The sequence below is a fragment of the Siniperca chuatsi genome, linkage group LG22 (genome assembly GCF_020085105.1).
Source record: "Siniperca chuatsi isolate FFG_IHB_CAS linkage group LG22, ASM2008510v1, whole genome shotgun sequence".
Classification (NCBI taxonomy): Eukaryota; Metazoa; Chordata; class Actinopteri; order Centrarchiformes; family Sinipercidae; genus Siniperca; species Siniperca chuatsi.
The window spans coordinates 18,933,753-18,960,970 of NC_058063.1; the positions used below are offsets into that span (position 1 = coordinate 18,933,753).

At 39.5% G+C, this 27,218-nt stretch overlaps 1 protein-coding gene across 4 annotated transcripts in view; it reads left to right on the forward strand.

Moving 5' to 3' along the window:
* The window catches only part of arhgap36 (Rho GTPase activating protein 36), an 82,088-nt gene that overhangs the window by 18,306 nt on the left and 36,564 nt on the right, over positions 1 to 27,218 (forward strand). For 3 of the 4 annotated variants that reach the window (XM_044183456.1, XM_044183458.1, XM_044183457.1), the window contains exon 2: positions 22,778 to 22,934. In XM_044183456.1, the coding sequence (XP_044039391.1) occupies positions 22,778 to 22,934 (157 nt within the window). Of the gene's footprint in view, positions 1 to 9,708; positions 10,651 to 22,777; positions 22,935 to 27,218 lie in introns of those variants that run through there. The other variant, XM_044183459.1, reaches the window with a different exon arrangement.

The following is a 27,218-nucleotide window of genomic DNA, read 5'->3' on the forward strand; positions in this document are numbered from 1 at the left end:
GGTCAGTTATTGCAGGAAACCCTCTTCATCAAAAACCAAAACTAAACGTTGATTGTCAGAGTACAAGAAACAATGAATTGTTGACCCCATCTTACCATCCCAACCTCCTAAATATGAGGTTTCGAGGCTCAATGTCAACGCCACGCCATGTAAACATAGGTCGAATTAGGCATTTGGATAAAAGACAGCCTCATGCATACATACAGATGCATTATCAGAATATATAAGTGAATTGGAATCTATAGATGTCAGATACATGGGATCAATACAAATGTACATGCAGGCACATACAGACACACACGGACAAAGTATATCTGTGTCTGCTGTAGTGCATATTTTTGAAATCATAGAAAGGCTCTTTTAACAGGATTGAGATGCACTCAACACATGCATTATTATGTCGAAGTAAAATACAAAAAGAAAACGCTAACAATCTTGTTATAGCCTACTCTTTTTCCTTCTGGGACAGCAGTATGAGGATATGATCACTGAAAAAGTGCTTTGATAAATTTCTCCCCGAGCCAGATTCCCCAAAGTGTTCTTTAAAATAAGATAATCTCTTTGTTCTATCGACTTGCAGAGTTGATTTTAGGAGTAAGGACCTTTGGGAGACAAGATAACAGCTTGTCTCTTAAATTGCAGGAGGCAGAAAACATGAATCACCTTTTTATTATTTGTAATTGTATCGACATGAGTTTTATATATGCTCTCTCTTCTGTTCTCAGTTTTTCTTGTCTCTGTCACTCCTCTCTGTTCCTTGCTCTGTGATCATGTAGTGTTAAGGAGAGAATATGAGAACATGTACTGAGGTAGAAAACAGGAAGATAGAAGCAAGCGATCAAAGAAACAGGAAGAAAGTATTGGCAGGGAGCTGTCTGTGAACAGGACACAATCCTGATGTCCTTTTGGAAAGATGGGTTGGCGCTTTTTAGGAATGCCAATCTGTCGGTCCACCACTTTGGTTCAGACTGAGATATCTCATCAACTATTAGATGGATTGCAATGAAATTTGATATGGATACGGAAGGTTCCCAGAGTTTTGGGGGACCTAATGACTACCTGGATTTTTATCCAGCACTACCATGTCTTTTCATTTAATCAGAGCAATATCTTCATCGACATCATCATCTACTGGACAGATTGGCCCTTTGGTGATCTGCTGACTTTTTCACGCTACCTGCTACACTCACCAGCTATCTGACATTGTAGGTTTTGAGTGAAATGTGTCAACAACAATTGGATGGTTTGCCATGAACTTTGGAACAAACATTAGTGTTCCCCAAAGTATGAATAGTGTTAACTTTAGTGGTCCCTTAACTTTTCTTCTAGCACCACCATCAGAACAAAATGTCAATTTGTCCAACACTTTGGTTTATGACCGAATACCTGCAAAACTAATGACATTCCCATCAGCCTCAGCTGTACTTTGTGTTTAGTGCTAATTAGCAAATGTCAGCATGCTAACACCCTAAACTAAGATGGTGAAATTGGTATAAACATTATTCTTGCTTAACATCAGCATGTTAGCATTGTCATTGTGAGCATGTTAACATGCTGACGTTCAAAAAATCAAAGCACAGTCTCTCAGTGCTGCTAGCAGTGGTGTAGACTCTTAGTGTAGTCTTGTTGACGCTTCTCTACTTGTTAAGTTTTTAATTCAGTATTCATATTCAGCGATATCAAAATCAGTTCTCACACACGATCACACCCCAGACCTTGCATGATGGGAAAGACTTTGAGCAAGATAAATATTTCAGTCCAGCCTCAGCTGTACTTTGTGTTTAGAGCTAATTAGCAAATGTTAGCATGCTGACACACTAAACTACAATGGCAACCATGGCATGTTAACATTGTCATTGTATGCCAGTGGTTTGTGTTGCCCTTTAGTCTTGTTTTTTTATATTTCTCACGGAACTAGACGTCATCATAGACTAAACTTTAATACAACTTCCTCTTTCAGCAGGAAGTTATTGAATCGTTGTTGTGTACTCGCTGCCACAGCCGCAGAGTAGAAAATATGAGAGGGGTTGTTTTGAGGAGGGTGGAGGCTGTCAGACAGTGATGGTGGTGATGATCATGATGATGGGTGTGGATGTGAACGTCCTGTTTAGAGAGAGAGACACAGAAAGAGAGACTCGTTATTGAAATGCTCGCTGGAATCTTGTTTCCTCTGTCGGCGTTGGCATTTCCTCTTTTCCCAAAATCCTCTGGGAAACAAATGGAGAAAGAGAAAGTCATATGTAACATGGTGATATTTTAGTGAGAGACCCAAAGAAGCAGTGTAGTAGAGGACATTATAAGAGGGACCTGAAGAGAGATGACACGTTGTGAAAATCTTTATCTATAAAAGAAAAATAAATCTAAGAAATTCCTCATTACTAACAAGGTGGAAAAATGTAAATGGCGCCATCCAATATCCGGGTTCATGTTTTACTGGCATGCGGAAAGTGAAGATAAAGAGAAGTAAAAGAATTAAGTGGTTGTAACTGGCTAGCTTGAGTCTGGTGTTTTGTTTAGAGGATGTAACTGTTTGAATGACACGCTTGTAAGCCACTCAGAAAATTCTTACTGTGCTGTTCCGTGTTTACATCGTTGATGGTAGATATGGGAAGTATTTCCATTAGCAAGCATGTCATTCAACAAGCCAGGCCAGTAGTGTGATTGCAGAGTTGGTCGTGCGAGGGTTAACAATACTGTGCAGTGAAAATATTTCACTATATCTATTAAATTTGGGGTTTATTGCCTTTAACAACAGACTGGCTGACATGAGGCCTCCATGTTTGCTCTTTTGCATAGTCCCAAATGTTTTTACTGGGTGGCATTGTTAGCGTCACGCTCAACCTCTACGCCTGAGGGCTGGTGTGCTGAATTTCACCAGGGCCCTCACCTGCGACCAATCCGGCTTGGTTGAACCTGCTGGGAGCAAAAAACCCCCACTGGCAGAGTTCTCAGTGTCTTTGACACACAAACCTCCCCACCAAGGCAAGGTAACGGCATAAGGAGAAGTATGTAGTGAGTAAACCGTTCACTTCAACATAAAACTCATAATTCCAGTGTTCACAAGTCAAACTGGCAATTGCGGGAACTCCCATATAACATAAATGCAGCATTCGACCACGAGGTAAAGCTATCTTGCTAACCAGTTCATAGTAGCTTGCTTAAATTAACTAAAGGGAATACAGCTGTACTGCTTGCCTATTTCAGCTCCAATAGGCTATGTCTGTGTTCCCCCTCAAAGGCCAATACTGTTAAGATTGTTTGCTATTAGTCAGTGTCAAAATGTGTGTGTCAAAGTTCACTAAAGTTGAATATGATGCAAAAGTTCCACATGGATTTATTTTTCTGTTGTGAGTGGATCCAGTCATTCCAACAATTCCTTTCAAAAGGGCTGAACTCGGTGCAAAAAGTAGCAGCCAGCTTCCACTAAGTCATCAGCCCTTTAAAAAAACAGCCAAATCCTATATTCTTATTATTTATATACTCATGTCTGATTGGGTAAAATAGTATCAGGCATTATCACATCTCCTTCACCTCTGTTTGTCTCCTCCCTATTTCATGGTAAATGCAGTCATATGACATTAACATACCCTATTGGACTGTAATTTAGAAGCCAATAACTCCTTATCTCATAACCTCCATATGCTCCCGACTATCTGATACTACTGATAAACAAGGACTCTGCGACCTGCAGAAAAAAACACAAAGGTGAATTAGTAATGTTCTCCATCTCCAAGTAAATGTTTTCAGATGAATTACACGATATTAGATATTAATTGTGTACTTTGAGGTGTAGCCATAAGCCATAAAATGATATCCCAGGACATTTTATTGGCCAAATAAATAATCACTTGGCATGAAATGTGTTGCCAAAATAATGAAAATCGAGAAAAAAAATAAACACTTCTTCCAAAAGAACAAGAGAGTAAACAAAGTTCTGGGCTACTGGCTCTTTTTTTTGCTCAGTGAATGTTTTTTATATGCTTGATCATGCACACAGTACTTGGCTGGATGCTCAGTCACGTAGCAGTGTGAGAAAAGTGATCCACCACCCTCACTTTGTATGCAATAACCCTACATTTACGACTGCACCGGGTGTGTTTTGCTACTAGATATACGTGTGTCTGTGTGAGTGCAAAAATAATAGTTTGTGTCACACGTCTGCACACGTCAAGTCAGGAGCTGGCGCAGGCTTAGGACTTAAATCTCTGTTTTTACGTGCATCTGTAAAAGGGTGAAAGTAATTACATCTGCTCCCCTTACTGTAATGAGTAGCTTGTAAGTCAGTAATTTTACAGGAGTTTATTAGCTGAAGTTGTGGAGTTCAGTCAGTTAAGGAGTCATCAAACAAATTAGTGTACTTTGGTTTGTAATTTCCCTTTTCCCAACTTGAAAACAGTCCAGTTTGAACTCTGCCCTCTCAGCTTTTTGGAATTGCAAAGTTGCATCACAGTCGACAATGTTTTCCTTGCACTCTTGAGTGCACTTTTTACTTTTGCCCAAGTCTGGGTTTTCCAGTTGTTACTTAAACTCTAATGTCAGTGAAGTGGTCATGCCTAGCTTCAAATCAGTATTTCCATATTGACAATGGATTTAATTAAATGACTGAATGTATAATGTGAAAGGTTTCACTTTCACTTTCCACTTAATTATCACCCGACTCTGCAATTCCCCTCAGCTCTGAACGTTTTAACGTCTTTCAGCTGATTGTTTTTGTTTTCCGGCCTGCAACTTTACTGTTTTCAGTCATTCTCACCGTTCACATCAGCGTCTCTTCAGCAGCAGGCAGCTTCTGACAGAGAAAAGGCTCTGACAGACAAAGTTAGCAACTAGCAGTTGAACATATTGGAGCATTTAGCAGCTAAAGAGCCAGATATTTCCCTAAGGAGTTGGTGGAGACCAAAACAGAGCTAAAAGGAGAGTGAATCTTGGACTTACGTTCATCAGGTGGCCAGAAACAACAACCAAACAATACTTCAAATGAATACTCGTGTTGCTCTGTGTCTGCTGGATGTGTAAATAGGCAACTGTTGGCTAACACATTCACCACAACAACTTTTAAAAGGTGATAATATGTCAATGTATGTCAAGTGTTCACAGCTTGTAGTAAAATGTCAGTAAAGTGATTGTGTTTAAGAGGGACATATACAGCCATTTGGAAATCAAATGTTGGTGTGTATGCTTGAAAGCTTGTATATGTGTTTTTGAAGGCTGAAATTGATGGATATTTTTTTCTGAAGGTCTTCATTTAAAAAGTGTATTGTCATACTGTCAAAAGTCAGTATTCGATTATAACTGATGCACTACTTAAGTGATGAATTGTCATTTTAAGCAAAAACGTAAATATTCAATGTTGCCCTGAGATTTGTACTGTTGTCAGAGTAGAAAAGCCTCTGAAACAGCATTTAACCATCATGTCATGGGACACTCAGATATCTCTATTGTTAGCAACAAAACACATTGGCCCGTTGCACCTCTTCAGTGGATACAGTTAGAATGATGAATTAAAAGTGCAAAGAAATCAAATCTGTAGGTTTTATAGCCTGCTGTCCTGCTGCTGTAATCAGAGAGAAAAACATTCATCATGCCAACTGTGGAGACTTACTCTTAGCTTCCTGTTTCTTATCTATTAATCATTATTTCCACAACATTTCTGGGCAGGAAAAGAAGGTTTCCTTTTTAGTTTCATATCTATCAAATATGATCTCTGGGTTAAAGAGAAATTAAAGCTGTATGATTTCAGCTTTAATTTGGCTCATTTAAACATGCTGGAAACAGACCAGAAACCTGGTATGGATATCACTGCTGCCCAGTGAAAAACAAGAATTACCAGTTGTGTTGTTTAGCAAAGGTGAAGGATAACATAAGAAAATTCCCCGTATACGTATTGGGCTCAAAACCGTAAATGTGATTGAGGAGTATCTCAGCAAGATATTGTCATATAGCTTATCATTAAGGCTGTGGTTCTTTATTCCTGGATAGTTGACATTTTGGAGGTACAAAGTTTTATTCAGTAGTTTTATAAAGTAATGTTTTATTATTTTTCTGTGCATCTTTCTCTGTTCTAGCTCATGTTTAAATGACTGAATCTTGTTGTTCATAGTTTCGGCTGTAGGTGGCGGTGTAGTCAACGAAGTTCAACATGCTCTCCTGACATGGATATCCTGGTTCAACAGTGTGTGTTACCGTGGGTGTGCGTTGCCTGTTCATCATCCATCCTGTTTTTTAAGCAGACAGAGTCAGCACACGCGAGTTTGAGGACATGAGACATACAGCCATGCAATGTCACTCGTGACCTTTGACCTGAAAATGTATGACAGCGTCACAGGAAGTGAGGAGGATCAAAGATGATAGGGAGAAAGCTGGAAGAGATGAAAGGAGAATAAGCTGACACACAGCGACCGGCGTATGATATCCATGAGATCATTGGAAAAGGACAGGCCAGGGGTCAAAGGTCAAGACTATTTCTACTGTAATAAGCATATTTCTACATTATGCAATAGGAAGACAAGTGTTCAAGGACCGGAGCCTTTTGTTCCCATCAGTGGTGGAATAAGTACTCAGATCTTTTACTTAAATGTATTTATGTAACATTTCCGCATTAAAATGTCTAAAAACCACTAGACCTATGTAATATACTTTGTTGAGTGTACTTACATTATTCCAAGTGTTTCCAATAATGTTTAAACCCAGAGAAATACGTAATTTTATTCAAGGTGACAGAGCTTTAATTTGGTCGCCTGTAAATAGCATCATACCCTCTCTAGCTGCCAGATGATACATCAGAGAGTGAGGAAGGAAGTCGTCGAATGTGAATAAAACTTTAATTCATTATCTCGTCCGTGAACACGATTTCTGCCTCAGTCACGTCAGCTAGATTTTCATCGGCAATGACGGTGAAGACAACAACTCCCATGATCCCACGCTACTTCACGACATCATCAAACTACGTCTTTAGTTATTGTTTTGATGTGAGAGACCCCTAGCGGCAGAAATGACAAACTGTGCGTTTAAGTAATAGTAGTAATACCACAGTGTAAAAATACTGTTACAAGTCATGCATTTAAAATTTAAGTAAAAGTACAAAAGTATCAAAATATACTTTAAGTACCAAAAGTAAAAGTACTCATTTTGTAGAATGGCCCATGATATACAGTATATTATTAATGTATTAAAATTATTGACGCAATAATGTGTACATCACTTTAATGTTGCAGCTGGTATAAATGGGGCTAATTAAATTTTTTTAAATAATTATTTAAATTATTAAATAATTTGAATCTGGAATATAGCAGCCAAAAAAAATGTATTAGTCCCAATCAATCACCTGTTATTGCTGCCTGATCACACAAGTTTCTTCCTGGATTCACTTCTGTGTTTCACGGAAAGCACAGCTATAACCAGAAAACATTTTGACAATACTTTTTTTTTTTTTTAAATGTTGCCATGATGGCCTGTGATATAAATTCAAATGCCAAAATGAAAGCTGAGACCAAAATCTGTTGTTCTCCATCACAACCACCATCATTGATATTGCACCCAAATATCTTTCTGAAATCAGCTGAAGAAATATCCAGAAGCTGTTTGGATAACAATCTGAGTCTGTGCAGGGCAGTCAGAAGTTCACAGCTACGCTAAATTTATGTTCTCATGATTGCTACAAGGAGATACAAGTTAACTTAAAAGACTCAAGGACAGGCTGTCATGCTAAATGTCATGAATCTTTCTTCCTTCCGTCTAATTTCTGATTTTCATTTGTTTTTGTTTAGTCTTCAGAGTTATATTTATTTGTAATACTTTCCCTGCGCAGCAAACTGTTTTGTCTTGAAGCAATTTTGACTTGGTTACCGCTTATACCCTTATTAGATAATCAGGGTCATGAAATCTGAAGTCTGCCGGGGTTGACACGAGAGGTCAAAAGGTCGCAGTGGCATGCATTTAAGCTGCTGTTGTTTTGGGCCCCACAGCTGGAATGCTGACAGACATTTTCCAGGCCTGTTTTGACACACACACACACACACACACACACACACACTGGCCTCTGCACAGCTGTTGAAAGGAATCAGAATTGCAGGCTGGAATTTTCCTGCAGGATTTTGTCAAATTATTGATTTACATAGCAACAAAAACTCCATCACACTCCCATTTTAGCCAGGTGCTGGTAACTTGAGTACGTCCTCTGTCATTTCCCCAGATTATTACATTAATCCCACAAAAGTGCCTCAAGTAAATAATGTGTGTGGAATAATAATATTAACATCTTTATTAATATATTTCACATGCATTAAATATCACATTGTCCAAAACAAGACAGACTTTTAGAGGTCATGTCAGGATTTCTCTATAGTGCAAGATGACAGCTATAGCTATGCGGAACTTTTTCCAATTTTCCACTCATTGTTTTGGTTTTGCAGCAGTTTATTTCACTGTCAGCTCTCATCAGCGTCGTTTCTGGCCGCAGCAAGCCGCTATGGCCGAAAAAGCTGTGATAAACGCGCTGTACTTGTCCAGCACCGAACAACAGACAGCTGGTTAACGCAGTGGAGCATTTAGCAGCTAAAGAGCCAGATGTTGGTGGAGACCAAAAACAGAGCTAAAAGGAGAGTGAATATTGCACTTACATTCATCAGAAGGGCAGAAACATGACTAGATAACTGCTTGCTAACAGGTTTGCCTTTTTTATCCCCCTTTTTATAAGATGATAATATGTCAGACATTTTATTTACAGCTTGATCCACTACCCCCAGGTGGGGGAAAAAAATATCAGTTAAGCTGCTTTAAAGTTGTGATTTAGGATGTGATTTGGTTGTTGATTTTGTATTGGTGTAATTTGGGGTTTTAATAGGTTATGCATTTTGTCTTATTTTTTTCAACATCTTCGGACCATTCATACAAACAGATGTCCGAGGGATTCAGGCTCTGAACAGAGAAATCCAGTTAATATCGAAATCAGGGTGGAGTAGCGGGTCAGATCTGGGCTCAAGCAGCAAGTAGAATATGATAGTAGCTGTATTTGAGTAAGATCACGCCACTAGAAGTAACATTACTTTATTGTGTTTAAAAGAGGAGAAAAGAAAAAGAGAAATGCTTACAGTAGTTTGCAGACTCCTCCTTATTCTTCCTCATTTTTTCCTCATCCTGTCTTCTCTTCCAATTAAACATATTTTCCCCTGTTTTTCTTCCCCTTGTCAGCTACTTTTTTCTCAGTGCTCTCCTGTCTGTCCTTTTTATAGAGCTTTTATCCTGGTTTAATCCCCCTCCCACTCACTCCCTCCCTCCCTCCTTACCTCTTATTCTCTTGCTTCTTCCCTCCTGTCCTTCATTCTCTTCCCCTATTCCCTCTTTCTCTCCCTCCAAACCTCCTTCTCTTCTCTTAAGCTTCCTTCCTTCCTTCCCTACTTACTATTTCTCACACCCTGCCTCCTTTTCTCCATTCTTACCTCTTTCCCTCACTCATGTTCTACCTCCTGTCTTCCCTCTCTACCTCCTTATATCCTGCATTAGCTCCTTGTCTTGCTCCCTACCCCTTCTTTCCCCATTTCCTGTTATAGCTTCTTCTCACCTTCTTTCTTCTCTTTCTGCTTCCCTACCTCATTTTCTCACTTCCTACCACTTATTTCCTTTCTGACCTCTTTATTTCCTACATTAGACCCTTTTTTGCTCCCTACCTCCTCCTTTCATTACCTAGCTCCCTCTTTCCTCTTATACCTCTTTCTCTCCCTTCTTTCTTTCTCCTCCACCTATTTATTTTCACTTCCTACTCCTTTATTTACTGTATTTGTTCCTTAATATTGGCTCCTTACCTACTTATTTCCTTCTGTACCTTCTATCTTCCCATCCTACCCACTTATATCCCATATTAGCTCCTTGTCTTGCTCCCTACCCCGTTTGTTTCCTTCCCTACCTCCTACTTTCCCTCGTATACCTCCTTCTCTTCCCTACTACCTGATTTGCTGCTTTACTTTTCTCTTTCCTGTCCTCTTTTACTTCTTCCTTACTTATTCTCTCTTTCCTCTTCCACATTCCTTCCTCCTTTTGCCCTCTTATTTATTTTCTCTCTCCTCTTTTACCACCTTGTTTCCTTCCATGGCCTTCTGTCTTTCTTCCTATCTCCTTTCTTGCCTCGTTTTCTCAGTCCCTCTCCCCTTCCTACCTCCTTAGCGTCATCCTTACCTGCCTGTTTCCCTCATTCTCTCCCTCCTTTATCTCTTCTGCCGTTCCTTACCTCCTCTTGCTCTCTGCTTCCTTGTCCTATCTCTGTCCTTCCCCATTTCATTCTTCCTTCACTCTTCCTCCACCTCTTCCCTCCTTCCTGTTTCCTCCTCTTACCACTTCTCCTCCTTTCTCTCCTCCCCTTTCTCTTGTGTTTATGTTCTCATCTCCTTGAAGTCAATATGCAGCATTCCTCCTCCTCTTAATCTAACTCACTCCTCAGCCCTCCCTCTCTCTGTCTGTCTCTCTCTTTTACACTCTGTCTTTATCTCACTTGCTCAGTTGCTACTTTAACTCAGAGCTGCTGGTCCTCTCCTTCAGCTCAGTGCTGAGATGCATTTGTGTGTCTGAGCAAACAACGTCTGGATAGCCAGGGCTGAAAAATCTGCAAGGACCGATTGGAGGGAATTTTAATTGAGAGAAAGTGACACCCCAATACAGGTACTGTGTGTGTGTGTTTGAGAGAGAGTGTGTGTCTCTAGTGCACTTTGACATCTCAGATCTGTCTGCTGTGTGATTTTCATACTTACAGCCTTTTCTTATTTGTCTTGATGGATGAAGGATTCACCTCAGGTTGTGTGTGTGTGTGTGTTAAGACTGTACAGCAGAGAATACTTTAGTGACATAAATGATAAATGACGCTAAATCTCACTGAATTTAATTCCTTATTGGGATCATTTTGAGTCAAAACATATAACATACATTATAAAACAAAACTGAATATAAAATCTCAAGAATTCAATGTATATTTATATTTTGGAAAACAGCAGATGCCTTTTTAAAACTCATGAACCTGCTCTGTTAGCTAAAGTTAGGCAGGTGGACAACTTTGTAAAAACTATTAATTCATTGTTTTAAAAGACAGTAAACAATGTTACTTAATTCCCCCAAATGAGGTCAAGATAAAAAAAAGAAGAATCTAGAAAGAATCTCACGCTCCTGAAATGGCAACATATTTCACCAAAAATGTAGTTCATAAGAATTGTTTCAGAATCAGAAATACTTTATTGATCCCCGAAGGGAAACTCTTTGTTAGAGCAGCTCGCCTTTAGGTCAGTGCACACAAGAGAAAGTACTAACAAAAAAAATAATACAATACACTATAAAACAGGTCAGAAAATAAATGAAGTACCAGGTGGGTATAAGTACAAGATAAAATAAGTGTGAAGTAACAAGTGGGTTTACCGATTGATGATGATAATACAGTATAATAATACAAGTAATAAATAAGTAGTGATGCATGTACTGTTGAGTTAAGTGTAGCTTATTGAGATTATTAAGATATTGCACAGCAGTAATGGAGGTATATAATATCAATAGCAATAAATACGAAAAACTAACATAGGAAAACTAAATATTGCACAGGAGTAGTGCACAGTATATTGCACAATTATTCAAGTATGGCAGAGATGTAATGGTCAATGTTCAGTTTAGTGACCTAGGGTCATACAGACTAACACCATTGTTGTGTGTTTAAAGATTAAAGGGCGTTTACACTGACTGAAAGTAGACAAGAACATTTTAGAACATTTGCGACACAAAATTTAGGGAATTGTGAGGAAAAAACAACCAATATAAGTTTGAATGAGTCTTCAAATTTAGTCACATTTTCTTGCTTTCCTTCTTAAAATGTCAACGTTTTTATTATGGAGTGTGCATTAAGATGCATGCACAAGCAACAAAAACACGCTGCACTTCTTGCACATACATAAACAAGGTTTTGGCATCATCCCATTAATCCACTTCTATTAGTATTCGTCTACTGACCTAACGTTGAATTTCAGACAGCAGGGAGTCTGTGTGATCCCTGAAAACTTTGTGTGTGTGTGTCTGTGTGTGTGTGTGTGTGTGGTTACATGCCAGTTTAGTCAGGACTGACACAATACGGCTGCTGTGTTGACGGAAGACTTGTTTCTGTGGCTGAGCCTCAAGTCTTTAGCGCTCTCTTCCACTGCCAAGGGGCCTATTAGTGCTGCCTGTCTGTTTATGTACGTGTGTGTGTTCTTTCTCGTTAGCGTGAATGAGTAAGTACCTTTGCATACTAATGCATGCCAGGCTCAGTTGTGATGTGTTTCTGAGAGCATCCTAATGAGTTCCTGATTAATCTGATGAAAACACGATGTGGAGCTGAATAATGTGACGATAATGTTCCTTCATTAGGAAGGATCATGGAACCGTAGCAGGAATAGAGCACATTATTTATGTGTCCATCATGTGAAACACTGAAGTGGGGGGTGGTTGTTTTTCAGGGATGAGGAAAAAAAGTCTTAAATGAAGACTTCTTAAACATTTTTTGGACAAAAGTTGGAAACTGAATTTGATTAATCAAATCTGACTTCTAATGTCAGTTTGTCCTTATAGTACCATGCTTTTTGAGGAAATATGTATATGCAGTATGTATTATGTATGTACAAGCCTTATTTATTTGTACATATTTCACAAAATTTCACATGACCAGAAAGCCCCCGAGTACCTTCTAAGTACTGATGGGAGAAATGAAGCATAAGGGAGAAGCAGGTCACAGCACTAGTGTTTTATTTTTAGTACAGTGTTGGTAGAAGGAGCCAACTGTAAACATATTGTACCTCACAAATGAAACAGCAAAGCCTTTAGGGCAGCATGAGGAGATGTAGGGAACTGGGAAAACATACTGTATGGTATAATGTACTGGGAAACCCATTCAGAGAACACAGCACTCAGTTTGACCTCCTACCAGGAAATTTAGATAAGATTTCTTATCTACAAGTGTCTTTGTTGGATTAAAAATTGGAGAAATTGATCAGTGCAGCAACCATTTCATTTAAAGTGTGAATGAAGTGTACTTATGTATCAAAAATGACCGTAGGGTGCCACAGTTGCTCGTTTTCATCCATTGTTGTGTGTCAAAGTGGAAAACCTTCCTGTCTCCTAGAAAATACATTTACAAACTGCTAATTTTCAACAAGAAATGTGTTGTGACAGAAATGCAGTGCTACCTGAATGACATATTTTCTTAACATGAGGAAACATTTTTAATTAATGTATTTACGAAGTCCCAAAATGTTCTTTTGTACAAGTGAAATGTTGACAATGTCTTTCACTTTCATATTGTTTTACCTACAATATCCACTCATAGCAACTAAAGCATGATTAAACTTTTTATGGTTATGTTTTAGCACGACAGGACGTGTTAACCTTATTAACATTTAACCGCAGGATCTGGGAGGCCTCATGACATCCCGACAAAAAGACAATTACGTAAGAATTTTCTTTGCCTACTCTCGCCTAGTTTGACAACTGTAAAAGAGTAATGTTGGAGTGAAATCGGTCCCTAGCATCTCCTCAGAAACATGACATAAGGCGACGACTTGCGTGACATAGATTGGTGTATGCCATGCAAGTCATTAAAGACAGACAGCTATGATTGGTCAGGGTCCATTGTGTGGTCTGCCATGTCTCTCTCATAAACTCTGATTTCTGACACAGCGACCATCTCAAAAGGCAAATATTGTGTAGTCAGATCCCGGCATTAGATTCAAATGGTGGACTATGAATCTTTAAAGTATGCAGGATCACAAAATGCAAATATCCAACTGAATACAGTATTTTAAGGAAATACAGAAAAGTTTGGTATTGTATCACATGATCATATAGTGTTACCCTTACAGTTGTACTGACTGTAGCTAATGTTGCAGGATATCACTGACTTAACAGTAGGAGTGTTAATGCATCACACCTTCACCTCATGACATTAACCGTACACACTGGTGTAGCATAAGTCAAATCCCTGTGTAAGGATCTAGTTACTGTGATGAAAAAGTGCAGTTATAATGTTAATGTCAATGGCTACAATTAAAAACTTTCCAGTAATCCAAGGAAAATAAACTACCTCATCACCTCCTGCTAATGAATGGGAACGAGCGGCCGTAAATCTCTGTCTCATTTGCACTGTTTTGCGAAGAAGTGGGGGCAGGATGAAAGGCTGAGGTTAATGAGGAAAAGCACACAGACATGAACAGGCGCACCCATGGGAGAGACGAATATACACAATAACATTAACAGCAGCCTGACGGAGAGGTGAGGGAGAGAGGAAGAAATAGAAACAGAGAGAAGGGAAGGGGGGGGGAATAAGAGGCAGAAGGGCAGACAATTTAAAAACAACAAAAGATTGAGTGAGATCTGGTGTGGGGGGAGAGAAGAGTGAAAGGTAGAGAAGCATCTGTTAGCTATCAGAGTTTTACTATCACTTCATCAGGCAAGCGGTACAAAAACACCCAAACCTTATGTGAACACACTTCTTTCTGTTGCACATACACATGCATCATCACATAATCACAAAGGTCTAAACAACAGTGCAGGAGTATAAAAGTTTTAGCAGGTGTTGCTTTGCACGGTATGTCCCTAATTGTAATTACACCTCCTGGAAATCTCTTTGCCCTGTTTTGATCTCCAGAGTTGAACTGCTTCTTTGAAAAACATTAGCATGGTCTTACTAAACTGAGATGGAAATGATAATTCATGCTTTTATCTCGTCCCGCCTTGGCTATTGCACCTCCCTTTTCACCTGCCTCAGTAAAGCATCCCTGGATCGTTTACAAGTGGTCCAAAATGCTGCTGCTGAGCTTTAGACTGGGTCCTCCGAAAGGTCTCACGTGACACCGATTTTTGATTTTGACTCCCCATCAAATTCAGAATTGAAGGTTCTTATGACCACTTAGTCTGCATGGTCAGACACCTGCCTGCATTGGAGATCTACTACAACGCTATATTACCAGCAGGTCTCTAAGGTCCTCTGATCAAGGTTGCTGGTTGTTCCTCGATCCAGGCTTAAAACTAAAGGGGGACTGTGCTTTTGAGGTTGTGGCTGTTTAGACTGTTTAGACTTGCCTTTGTGTAATTTGTATTTATTTCTGTTTTATGGTGTTCTGTTCTTCATAAGTCTGTATTTATCTCTGTTGCCTGATTTCTTTTGTGAAGAATTTTGAGACGTTCTGCTCTTGTACGCAAGGTCTGTGTGTGGATTTGCAAGCTTGTGTTTGCATGAAGACATCAATATGTTTCATTGAATCTTGTTTTGGTTTATTGTACTCCCCTTTCCTCTGCCGTGGTGTATGTTTGTCTGTCATGTGGTTTGAATAACCTCGCTTCCTGGTTCCTGGTATTGACTACAGCTACAATTGGGCAGAAAATATAAAAGGGGAGAGGGATCTGTACTCCAATGGTTGAATCTACTCTTTTTTTTTTCATCTCTGACAGTCATGGAAAGATGGCCCCCAACTTTGGAGAACCATTTCAGTGTGGTCAAAAATGTATCCCATCTTAAACACATCATTGATTTGTCATATTTCTTTCAGTTTGCTCTTTAAAATTTGGTAGAAAGTTCTTTACCACAAGTTATGTTTGGTTTTCCTTGATGTTAATAAACACCTTGTGTTTATGGTGCCGCAAACCACATGTAAAATTCCTTGGTCTACAACAATCAGATTAAATGTGGTTATAGTCTCGGTATATTATTGTATTAAATTACAGCGCTTCCCAGTTTTGATTTTACATTTCGCCACAAGAACGAACAAAACAAGGAGCCAAACACTGGACGTAGCGCACGAGTAAAACAAATCCAGAGTATCAGCAACAGAGTGATCAGCATTTACGCATATAACATGATCACAGCGTATCATTTGACTATCCTCACACGTGGCAACAGGGAATGCATACACAGACATATAGGCACACACGCTTAATCAATAATACATGGGAAACATTCATCACAAGCCTTAGTGTAAATGATAAATTTTTTTCGGATGATGGCTCTCAGTTCTTTTGGGGGAGTTTTGAGAAATTAGGAGTTCATGACCTCTAGTTCCTTGTTGTGATTGGTTGGGCTGTTGGGGATATGGAAGGTGAACAGGAATGTTTTAAGACTGGATGATATATGATCAGTGTCGGCATCGCGGGCGGGACCCTGGGGAGCCAGGCCCATCCAGCTGCAGACAGAGGTGGCCAGTGTGACCACAAGTGGTAATAACGGGATATGGAAAATGCTAAACACATCTAGTGGAGTCATAAGTCATTTACACAATAGCTAACATTGGCCACCAAGTCACCCTGCTCTGTGTTTCCATCAGTTAGTTTTGTAGTTAGGTCATTTTGAGACAAACTCAGTTGGTCAAAGTCTGCCTGCCATGCTGTTACTCTGTGTACAATGATGCAGCTGAAAAAAGTGCAGTGATTCGACTCGGGCTTCTCGACTGATCATTTGAATCATCGATGTGGAGGGGGCAGCCCGACACGATACCTGAACAAAATACTGTTCAATGAAAAATATCTTGGCCAAAAAAAAAAACGACAATTTTATCACAGTATGGCAATGCACTGCAATTTTAAAGACGTGATGACACTCGTTGAAATCTGGATGATTGTTTCTTGTACAGAATTAAGTGTGGTGGTTTTTGTTACAGTCAATACAGTTGTTAGTTGTTGTTGGCGTGTCAGTTGCAATGGATATTAGATGTTTGGATTGTGTTGGTCAACGTCCTGTTCGCTCTTGTCTTTAGTGTACAATTTCCATGTGCTAAGCACTCTTACATGAACCTGTTAACTGAAAATATTTATTTGTATTGCAATCACCCCTGTTCAGTTTGTTCCTGCGTCGACCCTGCATATAGTATATTCTAGAAAAAGTGTACTTGAAGAGAGAGAAAATGTATTGTTGTGCATATAATTTTTTTCATGAAGGTAGAATTTGAGTTGTGCAATAACACATACTGAATGTATTGACGCAAATGTGCTGTGACAAACGTTTTATTTTGTGACACATAATCATGCACATCTGTTACAGAGAAAGAGAAGCTATACGAGATAATGTATAGGTTTACTTTCTCTAAATACATCGTAAATCAGTTCTTATCCTTGGCATTTGAGGCAACAAACCAACTTTCCCATAGTATTGTTTTTTTCACTGAACCATGTTTGCTTTGAGACACTGTATGTCACCCATTTTAGAAAAAAGTAGACAAGGCCTCACCGACCTGTGGACAACTTTCAACCAGTTTCACCACAGTGTGATTGTCTGGTTATGTTTAGCATTAAGGCCAAAGCAATTTTCTCCAATCACACTGTTCTGTGTGGGTTGAGGCCAGCTCAATTATAGACATGAGACAGTCACACACGTGTGGAAGTATACATATACGCATACAGAGAAGACAGCCAGCAGAGCAAGGCGCAGTCATAGAAATAGCTATGAAAGGTTACCATATTTAAGTCAGGATGCTTTAAAGGATGAGATAATGCTTGAGGCTGATTGCTTACAAAAGAGATGATTGTGATGATTACATAAAGGCACGTATTGTCAGTCATCTAAAGTGAATTTCTAAGCTTTGATCAGGGCATTCAGTCCTTTTTAAAGGGAGACCATGTCACTTTTGAAAGAAGTAATAACACAATGGTCGTCTTACAAATGAAAAGCTGAATTTGTAAGCACTAAATGTTTTTGCAGCGACAGCCTTACTTGGTCTGGTATGACTGATAACTTGCGGCGGCTATTGACTAATGTTGGCCTTAGATGGATGTTGCTGTGTTACTGAATTTGCTTCAGTTCGCTGGCTCTTTCACAACGCTAGCAGCTGAAATATTTTCATCTAGCACCACCAGCAGGTCAAAACTCCAATTTGTCCAAAACTTTGGTTTAGGACCAAATACCAGCAAAACGGACATTCCCATCAGCCTCAGCTACACTTTGTGTTTAGTGTTAATTTGCAAATGTTAGCATGCTAACACACTAAACAAAGATAGTGAGCATGCTAAACATTTTACCTGTTTAACTGACCATGTAACGTGAAAACAAATACATTATTTACTTAAGAAATAAAGACTATGAGAGTACTGAGTGCATCTTCAACCACAGTAAATGTACTTGTACTGTATGTAGTATTTCACCACACTCCTCCATACAGCATATAATAACAATATAATATTCAAAAATATATATTTCAGCCTCTACAAAACATGTGGTGTTCTTTGTGTTTACTGTTGCATGACTCTGATGTTTATATTGATGTAATGAACGCATTCAAAAGAGACGTGCAAAGTTGAAAAAGGACTAAAAACTGAGAGTGTTTTCTATTCCCGAAGTAGCAAAGATCTGCTGAGTGTTTTGTGGTTATTTATTTCTGTATCAAAGCCATATAGGGAAACCCAGCTTAGTTAAGAATTCCTACATGATGTTGTTATAGTCTATAAAAGTCCAATCAGGGCTCAGTGCCAAAGGCAGGGACCAGAGAGCTCCAGTAAGACTTTAATTTGGGATTCCAGGTACAGTATAAAGCCTGGAGGGGTCTTGCAGACAATTTATTAGGAAACATGGAATACAATAGTTAAAACGTCGGAAAGCACCTGCAGGATTCTTGGGAAATGTAGGGCATTTTTAAAGCTTTCACAATGATGAAACTATTACTACACATTTTAATCTAAGTCCCATTTCACAATTGGATATACTTGGAAAGCCCTGATTTGAACATTTCTGACTTTTAACCATGCCTTAGGTAAAGGGGAAACTCCACCAATTTTACACATCAAGATCACTGTACCAGTCATGAGTACAACTCAGCATGTGACAACAGTTGTGTATTGTCTTCTGTGGCTCTAAAGCAGCTTTTTCAAGTATGATGTCACTAAGGTTATCTTGATTTGACATAAGAGACAACACATTTTGAAGTGGAAGACTGCATCATACACTGAGGATCTGGAATTTGAAAGATGCATCATCCAAGAAAACAATGTTCTTTCACTGCCGTCTTGGCTTGGTCCCTCATGAAAAAAGATATTTTAGTCTCAATGAGGCTTCTGCCTGGTTAAATAAAGGAAAGGAAGAAAGGGTCTTATTGTTTATTTTATTGCTTTTGTGTATTTTATGTATTTTATTTCTTAATATTTCGTCATTCACTGTGGTATTTTATTTCTCTTGCTGTGAAGCACTTTGTATTTTGTTTTGATAAGTGCTCTATAAATAAAGTTTTATTATTATTATTAAAACGACACTGTTGAGTTGCATTATGAGACGTGTAAGATCCAGTGCTTTGGAAGTTGACCCATATTAGGAATTTAAAGTCAGTATATCTGTCTCTTTAACTGTCTCCCTCTCGCCTTTAGTGAAGTTCACTTTATAAATAAATAATAAATATTATAAAGGAAGGTTTGTGGGTTTGAATAAAGTTTGGCTGCATGGCATGAGTTTGTACCATACTGTACTAATTGTGTCAGAGATGTAGTAGTAAACAATGGTGATTTAGTTAATAAACCAGAACAAATATAGCCCTGGCCCACTAAAGCATTGCAGGTTTGAATATCTTAAATACTGTCCAGCTTGTCTAAGACAGTAGAAGTAAATATGACTTTCTTAATCAGTGCAGTCTCTCTTTATCAGGCAAAAGCTCACTATGTTGTGAGGATTAAGTAGCTGTTTGATTTCCATGCATTTGTGCTAAATTCCTTAGTGCTCATAGTTCCTCTATGGGTATATGCTAGGGCTTTCGTCACACAAACAAACTACACATATTAAAAACACATTTTTGTCTGATAGGGTGAACTGGTTGTGAAACACGGACCTCGGATCTAGAGTGTGCTTGTCTGGTTCTTGTTAACCCGTGACCGCCACATCCCTCCATCAAACACGCTGCCTCCACTTCCTCGCTCTTTCACTCCCGCTCATATTCACTTTGCCATTTCACTTTGTTTTTCCTGTTTCCTCAGTTTCTCCATCCTGTTACTTATTATTCACTCAGTCTGTCATTCTCACTGTTACCACTGTTTACAAAGGTCTAAAGCAGTGGTGGAGGAAGTATTCAGATCCTTTACAGTACTTCAGTAATAGTACTAATACCACACTGTAAAAATAATCCGCTACAAGTAAAAGTCCTGCATACAAAACTATTTTGTATTGGACTGCAACTAATAATTATTTTAATTATAGATTAATCTGCTGATTATTTTCTCCAATAATCGATGGATTGTTTGGTTTGAAAAAATACTGAACATAGTGAGAAATGCTGTAATTTATAACAAACCATATTTTATAAGCTCTTTGTATGTTTTGTATGCAGAAATCTTAATTTGTAAAGTAACTAGTGACTAAAAGCTGTCAGATAAATGTAGTGAAGTAGAAAGTGGCATGAAGTACCTCAAATTTGTACTTAAGTACAATCCTTGAGTAAATATACTTAGTTACATGCCACCACTGGTCTCAGTCTACCTGACGTTCAGCCAGGGGCTGGTATAAACTCCATGAGTGAATGCCTCCAGACTAATGGAAGACATTATGGGTCCATTTGAAGCCTTAAATATATTCTATAGGGTGTGGCTGCAGAACAAAAAGCTTAAAATAAACTTGATGATTTTGAGATTAAAACAGAATGATCTCCATGGGGAGGCTGATTGGGCCGGTGATGTCACATATTGTCACCCAAACATTATTAGCTAGAGCTCCGCCCATCCAGGCATCTCTCCTGTTCGGATACATGTATCGACGCAAATGTTTGCAAGAAGAAAGTATTTCTTAAATGGAAGTTTCTAAAGAAAATATATTTCAGGCCGCAGTAAAAAAAGCCCTGTGATTGTTTTACTATTGCATTCATGTGTAATTAACATTTTACTGTTGTAGTTGGTCGAGGTCAAGCTGATCTGAACTATTTAATATGCTGTTGTTGTAGATTAATATATTTTATGTATAAAACAAGATGAAAGTTAATCATATGTTTTGTACGTAAAAAAACGTATAAAGTAGCAAGTGGTACAGTACTTGAGTAAATGTACTTAGTTACATTCCACAACCGGTACAGTAAGTGTCCTTTACAGTGCATTCCTTTTGTGTCTCAGATTGTACTGTGATAAAATATTCGAAACACAAGGTTCACTTTGTGGCTTTTATTCTGGGGCTTTTGACCGTATCCCAAAGCCTTCTTCAGCCAATGGACCTTGCTCAGATGTCAACACGTGTCATTAGATGTCATTTGCTGAAAAAGGCCATGGCATACGATCAAAATCTCTGAGAGAAAAGTAAGTGAACGAATCCCAAGGTCATGAATCTCAATTCTCCTCAAGGATGTGAAGGAGGACAGACAGATGTTGTAAATACCTGAATACATTTATAAATGAAGTCATAAAAAACAGATAACTAACTGATGTTTAGAAACAAATGAAGAGCAGTTTTAATACAAGAACAGAATATTCTCAGTATTCTGTAACACTGAACAAAGAGGGTGGCGATTTTGTCATTTTAATGAACAGCATGATCACCATAGGCTAACAAGTGCATACTTCTGAAGAGACATACAAGCATTTAGCTGCATGAAAGGGCTATTCCAGGGATTTAGTATTGCACTTCCATAAGGTTGGAGAACAAAATCAAAGCAGCAATCAATCTATCTGATATCCTGACTTTTAACTTGTAGTATGGGTCAAAATCAAAGAACACTAGATCCAAACACTCCAAAGAAATTATACAACTGTTTTCACAGGCTGAGTGGGACTCCATTATTATGTAGAGTAAACTCTTCGTGTGTTAAATCAGTGGAGTTTCCCCTTGAAAAGGAAGGTTGTGGCTGGGGAGAGAGAGACTTAAATTAGCATTCTTTGTGCATAAATCTCAAGGTTAACAGACAAAGACTGAGCACAACACAATAGGTATTTACAAAGAATGGGTAAACTAAAAATAAGCACAAAAATAAGATAAGAAATCAAACTTCTTCTCACGAAGAGAATGAGAGGAGTAATAATAAATGCACACAACATCTGACTATTTCATAACACCAAACTAAGAGGGAGATGAACGTTGTGGTTTTGTGCCCATTAAACTTCAATGAAGTGCTAAATCACTTTAAGCTAGCAATTTACTCACTGACAAGCAGTGGTGGAAGAAGTACTCAGAGCTTTTACTTACGTAAAAGTAGCAATACCACAGTGTACAAATACTTTGTTACAAGTAAAATTGTTCAAAACTTAAGTAAAAGTATTAGTAAAGGTACTGAAGAGGATGGCCCATTTCAGAATAATTTATATTATATTATTGGGATTATTATAGTTATAGATGCAATAATGTATTCATCACTTTAATGTTGCAGCTGGTAATGGTGGGGCTAATTTTAGTTAGTTTATATACTGCTGGGTAGTTTCCACCACGGCTGATGAGACATTTCCTGTGAGCGTTTAGCTGCATTTACCTCAGTGTTCAAGTGAGACATCAACCCTTCTGGTCGACCCTACAGCATGATTTATCTTGTTGGAGAATGAGAGTAAAGATAAAGGCAGGGGCAGAGTTGTGTAACTTGTGAGACATTGTTAGTAATTGAATCTTCTAGGTTTTTGCCTTTTTAAGAACTTGATGGTTGGTTGATAATGTTCACTAATTACAGCCAGTAGAGATTTAGTCTTTTAGGCGTTGGTTTTTGGTTAATTTGTCAAAGGGAGCAGAAAATGAGTTGTAAATAGATAAAAAAGGACAAGTGGTGATTGTGATTAATGGTCTGTGCCGTTATAGGTCCTCCTCGATCCTCTGTTTTAATCTTTACATTCTTTTCTCACTAACGTCTCTCGGCAGGGGGACCACACGTGGGCGACCATGTTGGGTCAGAGTGTGCGGTTACAGCCGGTGCCCATCCAGAGCCTGTCAGAGCTGGAGCGAGCCAGGTTACAGGAAGTCGCCTTGTACCACCTGGAAGAGAGGGACCTCGAATTCAAGATCAGCATCCCAAGAGGTACCAAAATGACTATTGGATACTGGTGACTTAGCATGTTTTAGCTCAATAAATACAAATTGTGTTTTCACTTCTTGAGTTCAGGCAGGGTTTTTTTTTTTTTTTTTAGGTGCTGGTAGGTGGATGTTTGCCTTTGAACAGAGCTAGCTGTTTCTATCTCTTTCCAGTCTTTATGCTAAGCTAAGGAGCTGTATATTTGTCATATGTCATATTTGGTGTACAGACATGGTGTCAGTCTTTTCATCAAACTCTCGGGAAGAAAGCAAATAAGCGTAGTTCCCGAAATGTCGAACTATTTCATCATGTTTCTATCTTGGGGTATTTGGGGTGCTTTAAAAAAAAAAGTGAGGCAAGCTTGGTGGATAAAAACCAACACACCTATGTGTTGCCTAAGAAGTGTGAAAAACTGCTTAAAAACTATAGTGAAATATCAGAAAAAGGTAAAGTGGAAAACACACTGCCACCCAGCGCCACGGCATATGACGCCTGTCGAGTGCCGCCCTTAGCACCAATAGGAAGTGCCGAGCTGCAGAGCGTCAACAACTGTCTCTGCTCATCCATTGAGCTACACCATAGACTGTATATGTATATATTATATAGGCTATGGTCAATGATCTACACACGACAGCGACAGCAAGAGGTGAGGACAGGAAGTCGAGCTGCTACAGGAGCCGGGATGTAGCAGGGAGCTAGTGGAGTTTGTTTATTTATTTAATTAATTTTTGCCTTGTAGATACAGGCACAAGTGAAATAGTTAAAACTGCAGTGAAAAGCAAGCAACAAACTCGTAAATAACGTCTGTAGTTGGGCCAACATTGTATTGAAGTACAAAACAGCATTTTCTCTGGGGGAAAAAAAAGCGTTTTAACGAGGGCGGCAACGCTGGAAATAGGACAGTGACGTGAAGAGTCGTGCCGTGGCGCTCGCTGGTGTGGGGGTTGTATGTAGGCAATAATAGGGTGGGCTGTTTTGACGAGCGCCGTTCGGCAGCTGTGTGTTTTGGCCTTAAGAAAGCCACTTCCTGCTCTGCTGCTGAACGCAAACAAATGCCATTTTAAAGATGCTTTTTCTGGTGAGTTTCAAAAAGGCTCCTTTTACAGCCAGAAAGGATGATCCAGATGATCTCCGACTGCTATGAACACAAAAATAATCCCACGGGGAACTAGAGCCTGTTATTTTTCTAGTTGAATATGATAGATGCTGAGTACTTTTCAGCTCCAGACACAATCACGAGCACTGTGGCTTGGCCCGATAATCAGATTGAATTCACTTCATTATTCAGTCTGACATTGTATTCATGTTAGTCGATTTCAGTTTGTGTCTGTAGCGCTTGCTATGAGCTGTTAACTTTAACATTTTTCATAACAATCAAACAAATATGCCAATTTAAGCATTGTCCACACACAACAGCCAGTATAGCTGTGTCACTCATCCACACTAGTCGCCATTTTTATGTTGTTTCTTTTCTTTCTCTAGCACTGGAATATGATATCCCCATTTCTAATCCTGCTTACAAAGTCCTGATTGATCAGTTATTTTTCCAACTGGGAAAGCAGCAGCCAATAAGTAAAACACCAGACCTGTTCGAATTGCTGAAAAACTCAATTCAGGCCTAATGTTTCAATCATTGCTTTCCTTTCTAATCAAGCTGAAGCCAAGACTTTAGTATCCTAGAAGGCAGTGAAAAGAGCCACACATTTAAAGACAGCCATACACAAGCACACTACTTTCAGATTTCCTTTACAATGAGCTCAAACTTCAGGATGAACGTGTCCAAATTTCCGTCATTAGTTGGATATAATCATGGCAGCACCTGGCATCGTACTGTGAGAAACTTGAATGCTGAATTTCTGCACGTCAAAAAGCAATGAGGGCAAACTGCCTGTGGATGTCTGCCATGTTCTGTGCAAAGCAGACTCTCCATTATCTTGCAAATCAAGTGTCGTGTCCAAATCAGTGATGTAATCTGTCTTTGTATCGTACGATGTGTTCACTTGGACAAGGTGGGCTTCTTTGCCTCTGCACATACAGGTATTGCTGCCTCCAAAGCAGTTTTGTTTAAAACATGTTTACTGATTACTTGTTAGTCATAGTCTGCAATGTGAAAATAGTTTCAAGACTAAACTCCCACTGACCTTCTAACTAGTTTTATTATATCTGCCTAGGGCATCATTTCCACTGGGGATGGGAGGGGGACATGTCTCCCTCCCTTTTCATTATCAAATGTTTGTCCCCTTCACGTTTTTATTGTTTCAGATTCATTTTCTCTCTAAAGTCTCTCGAGACAGTGTGCTCTTATTGTTGTTAGTTGATAAAAATGTTGATATGCTTGTCTTAGTCCCCTTCAGTTGTTACCATGCGCTCAAACCAATAAGCTTAACCAGCAACAGCAGCTAGTGATGTGGCCAGTGCTTTCCCTAACTTATTGGTGAAGGTCTTTGGGGCTGTATGAAGCCTAAAAGGAATACCTGCAGATAGAATTCAGAGCTAAAAAAAAAAAGGTACTGCCAACTAAGTTTTTTGGGTAAAATATAAATAAATTTTAAATATCTGTTTACAGTCAGTACTCCCCTAAAAAGACACAAGAATCTAATGTAATCTATACAGCTTTGTGAAACCAAACCTATGCAATGATCTGTGCCTGGTGAGGACCCACAATGTTGAAATTGGTCTTTTAAATCATTAATGTGTCTGACTAAATAAAGGCTTTTTACATACCTTTTTATTTATTTTTATACCTTGTATTTATTTATGTTTCAAAATGGCCGCCAAATAGGTGCAAAATATTCCTGAATGTTGCAGAAAACTGATTTTATGACTCTTGATGATCGCCAAGGTATGTATGTGTGTGTGTGTGTGTATATATATATATATACACACGTATACGGCTGGATAGCTCAATTGGTAAGTCTCAGGAAGTGTGGAAAAGGCTGGATAGCTCGATTTGATAGGCCACGGGACACTCACGGGGGAACAAGGGTTCGAATCCCCCTCGGGGCGCAATGAGCAATGACCCATCATCCAGTGTGGGTCCTTAGGCAAGACCCTTCACGCTGCTGCCTACCTCATGATGATGAGTGACGATGAAATGATTGACATGCCGGCTCAGACGTCGCCCGGCCAAACAAGGTCTGCGTCAGGTGTTGGGGAACCAGGGCATCGAGACGACAAATGGGCTACTGGAACAAGACGGAAATGGGCGAGATGCGATAACAAGGCTCTGTTGGAATGCTACTACTCCAGTAACCCTAGTCAGAGGGGTTACATGCACAGGATGTGGGGTGAATGGTTACTTCAAACCCACAATCGAGGCTTACGGCGCGCGAGCAACTAGTAGCTCAGTGTTCCAACATCCACAAGCGGCAACTGCTATCACAACTTGAGATTGACGAGGTACAACACAAATGCTACGGCAAGGGGGAGCCAGGACTACAGGTCAGAGGGGAGCATCCAGCAGCTCCCCAACCAGAGATTGGGTACGAAGCCCCAAGAGAAATCACGCTGAACGAGGCAGCGACTGACCTGAAAGATAAGATCATGGCGAGGATGAATACAAGGCAACCCCGATGCCAACTACAACGGCTAAGTGAAGTACCATCAGAAAGTCTCCTAGAAGGTGTGAATGCAGCATTGAGAGCGATCCCTACCACAACCATCACTGAAACCAATGAGCTGATATACGCTTCAGCAGCAGTGATCCTAGAGATGCTTGGCTACAAGAGCAGCCATGAGAGACAATACCCACCATGGAAACGAAGGTTGGAGGCAAAAATCAAGGAGGCCCGGAGAGAAGTGAGCCAACTGACAGAGTTGAGAAAGCAAGTACCCAAGAAGTACAACCAGATGCCCATACCTGAAGCAGTACTGGAAAAGTATATGGGAAAGGGAGGCATCACACAACAGCGATGCACAGTGGCTGGCAGCCCTGAGAAAGGACCACAGCAACCTCCCTGAACAGAATCTAGTCACCATCACAGCGGCAGACATCCAAGAAAGAGTCTCAGGTATGAAGAACTGGACAGCACCGGGCCCTGACAGGATCCACACCTACTGGCTAAAGAAGCTCACTGCACTCCATGAGCGCCTAGCAGCACAAATGAACCAGCTGCTAAGAGATGGGACGCACCCTGAATGGCTTACCGAAGGGCGCACAATCCTGATCCTGAAGGATCCCGCAAAGGGTACAGTCCCATCCAACTATCGGCCAATAACCTGTCTCTCCACAACATGGAAGCTCATGTCAGGCATCATCGCGGCTAAGATAAGTGGACACATGGATCAATA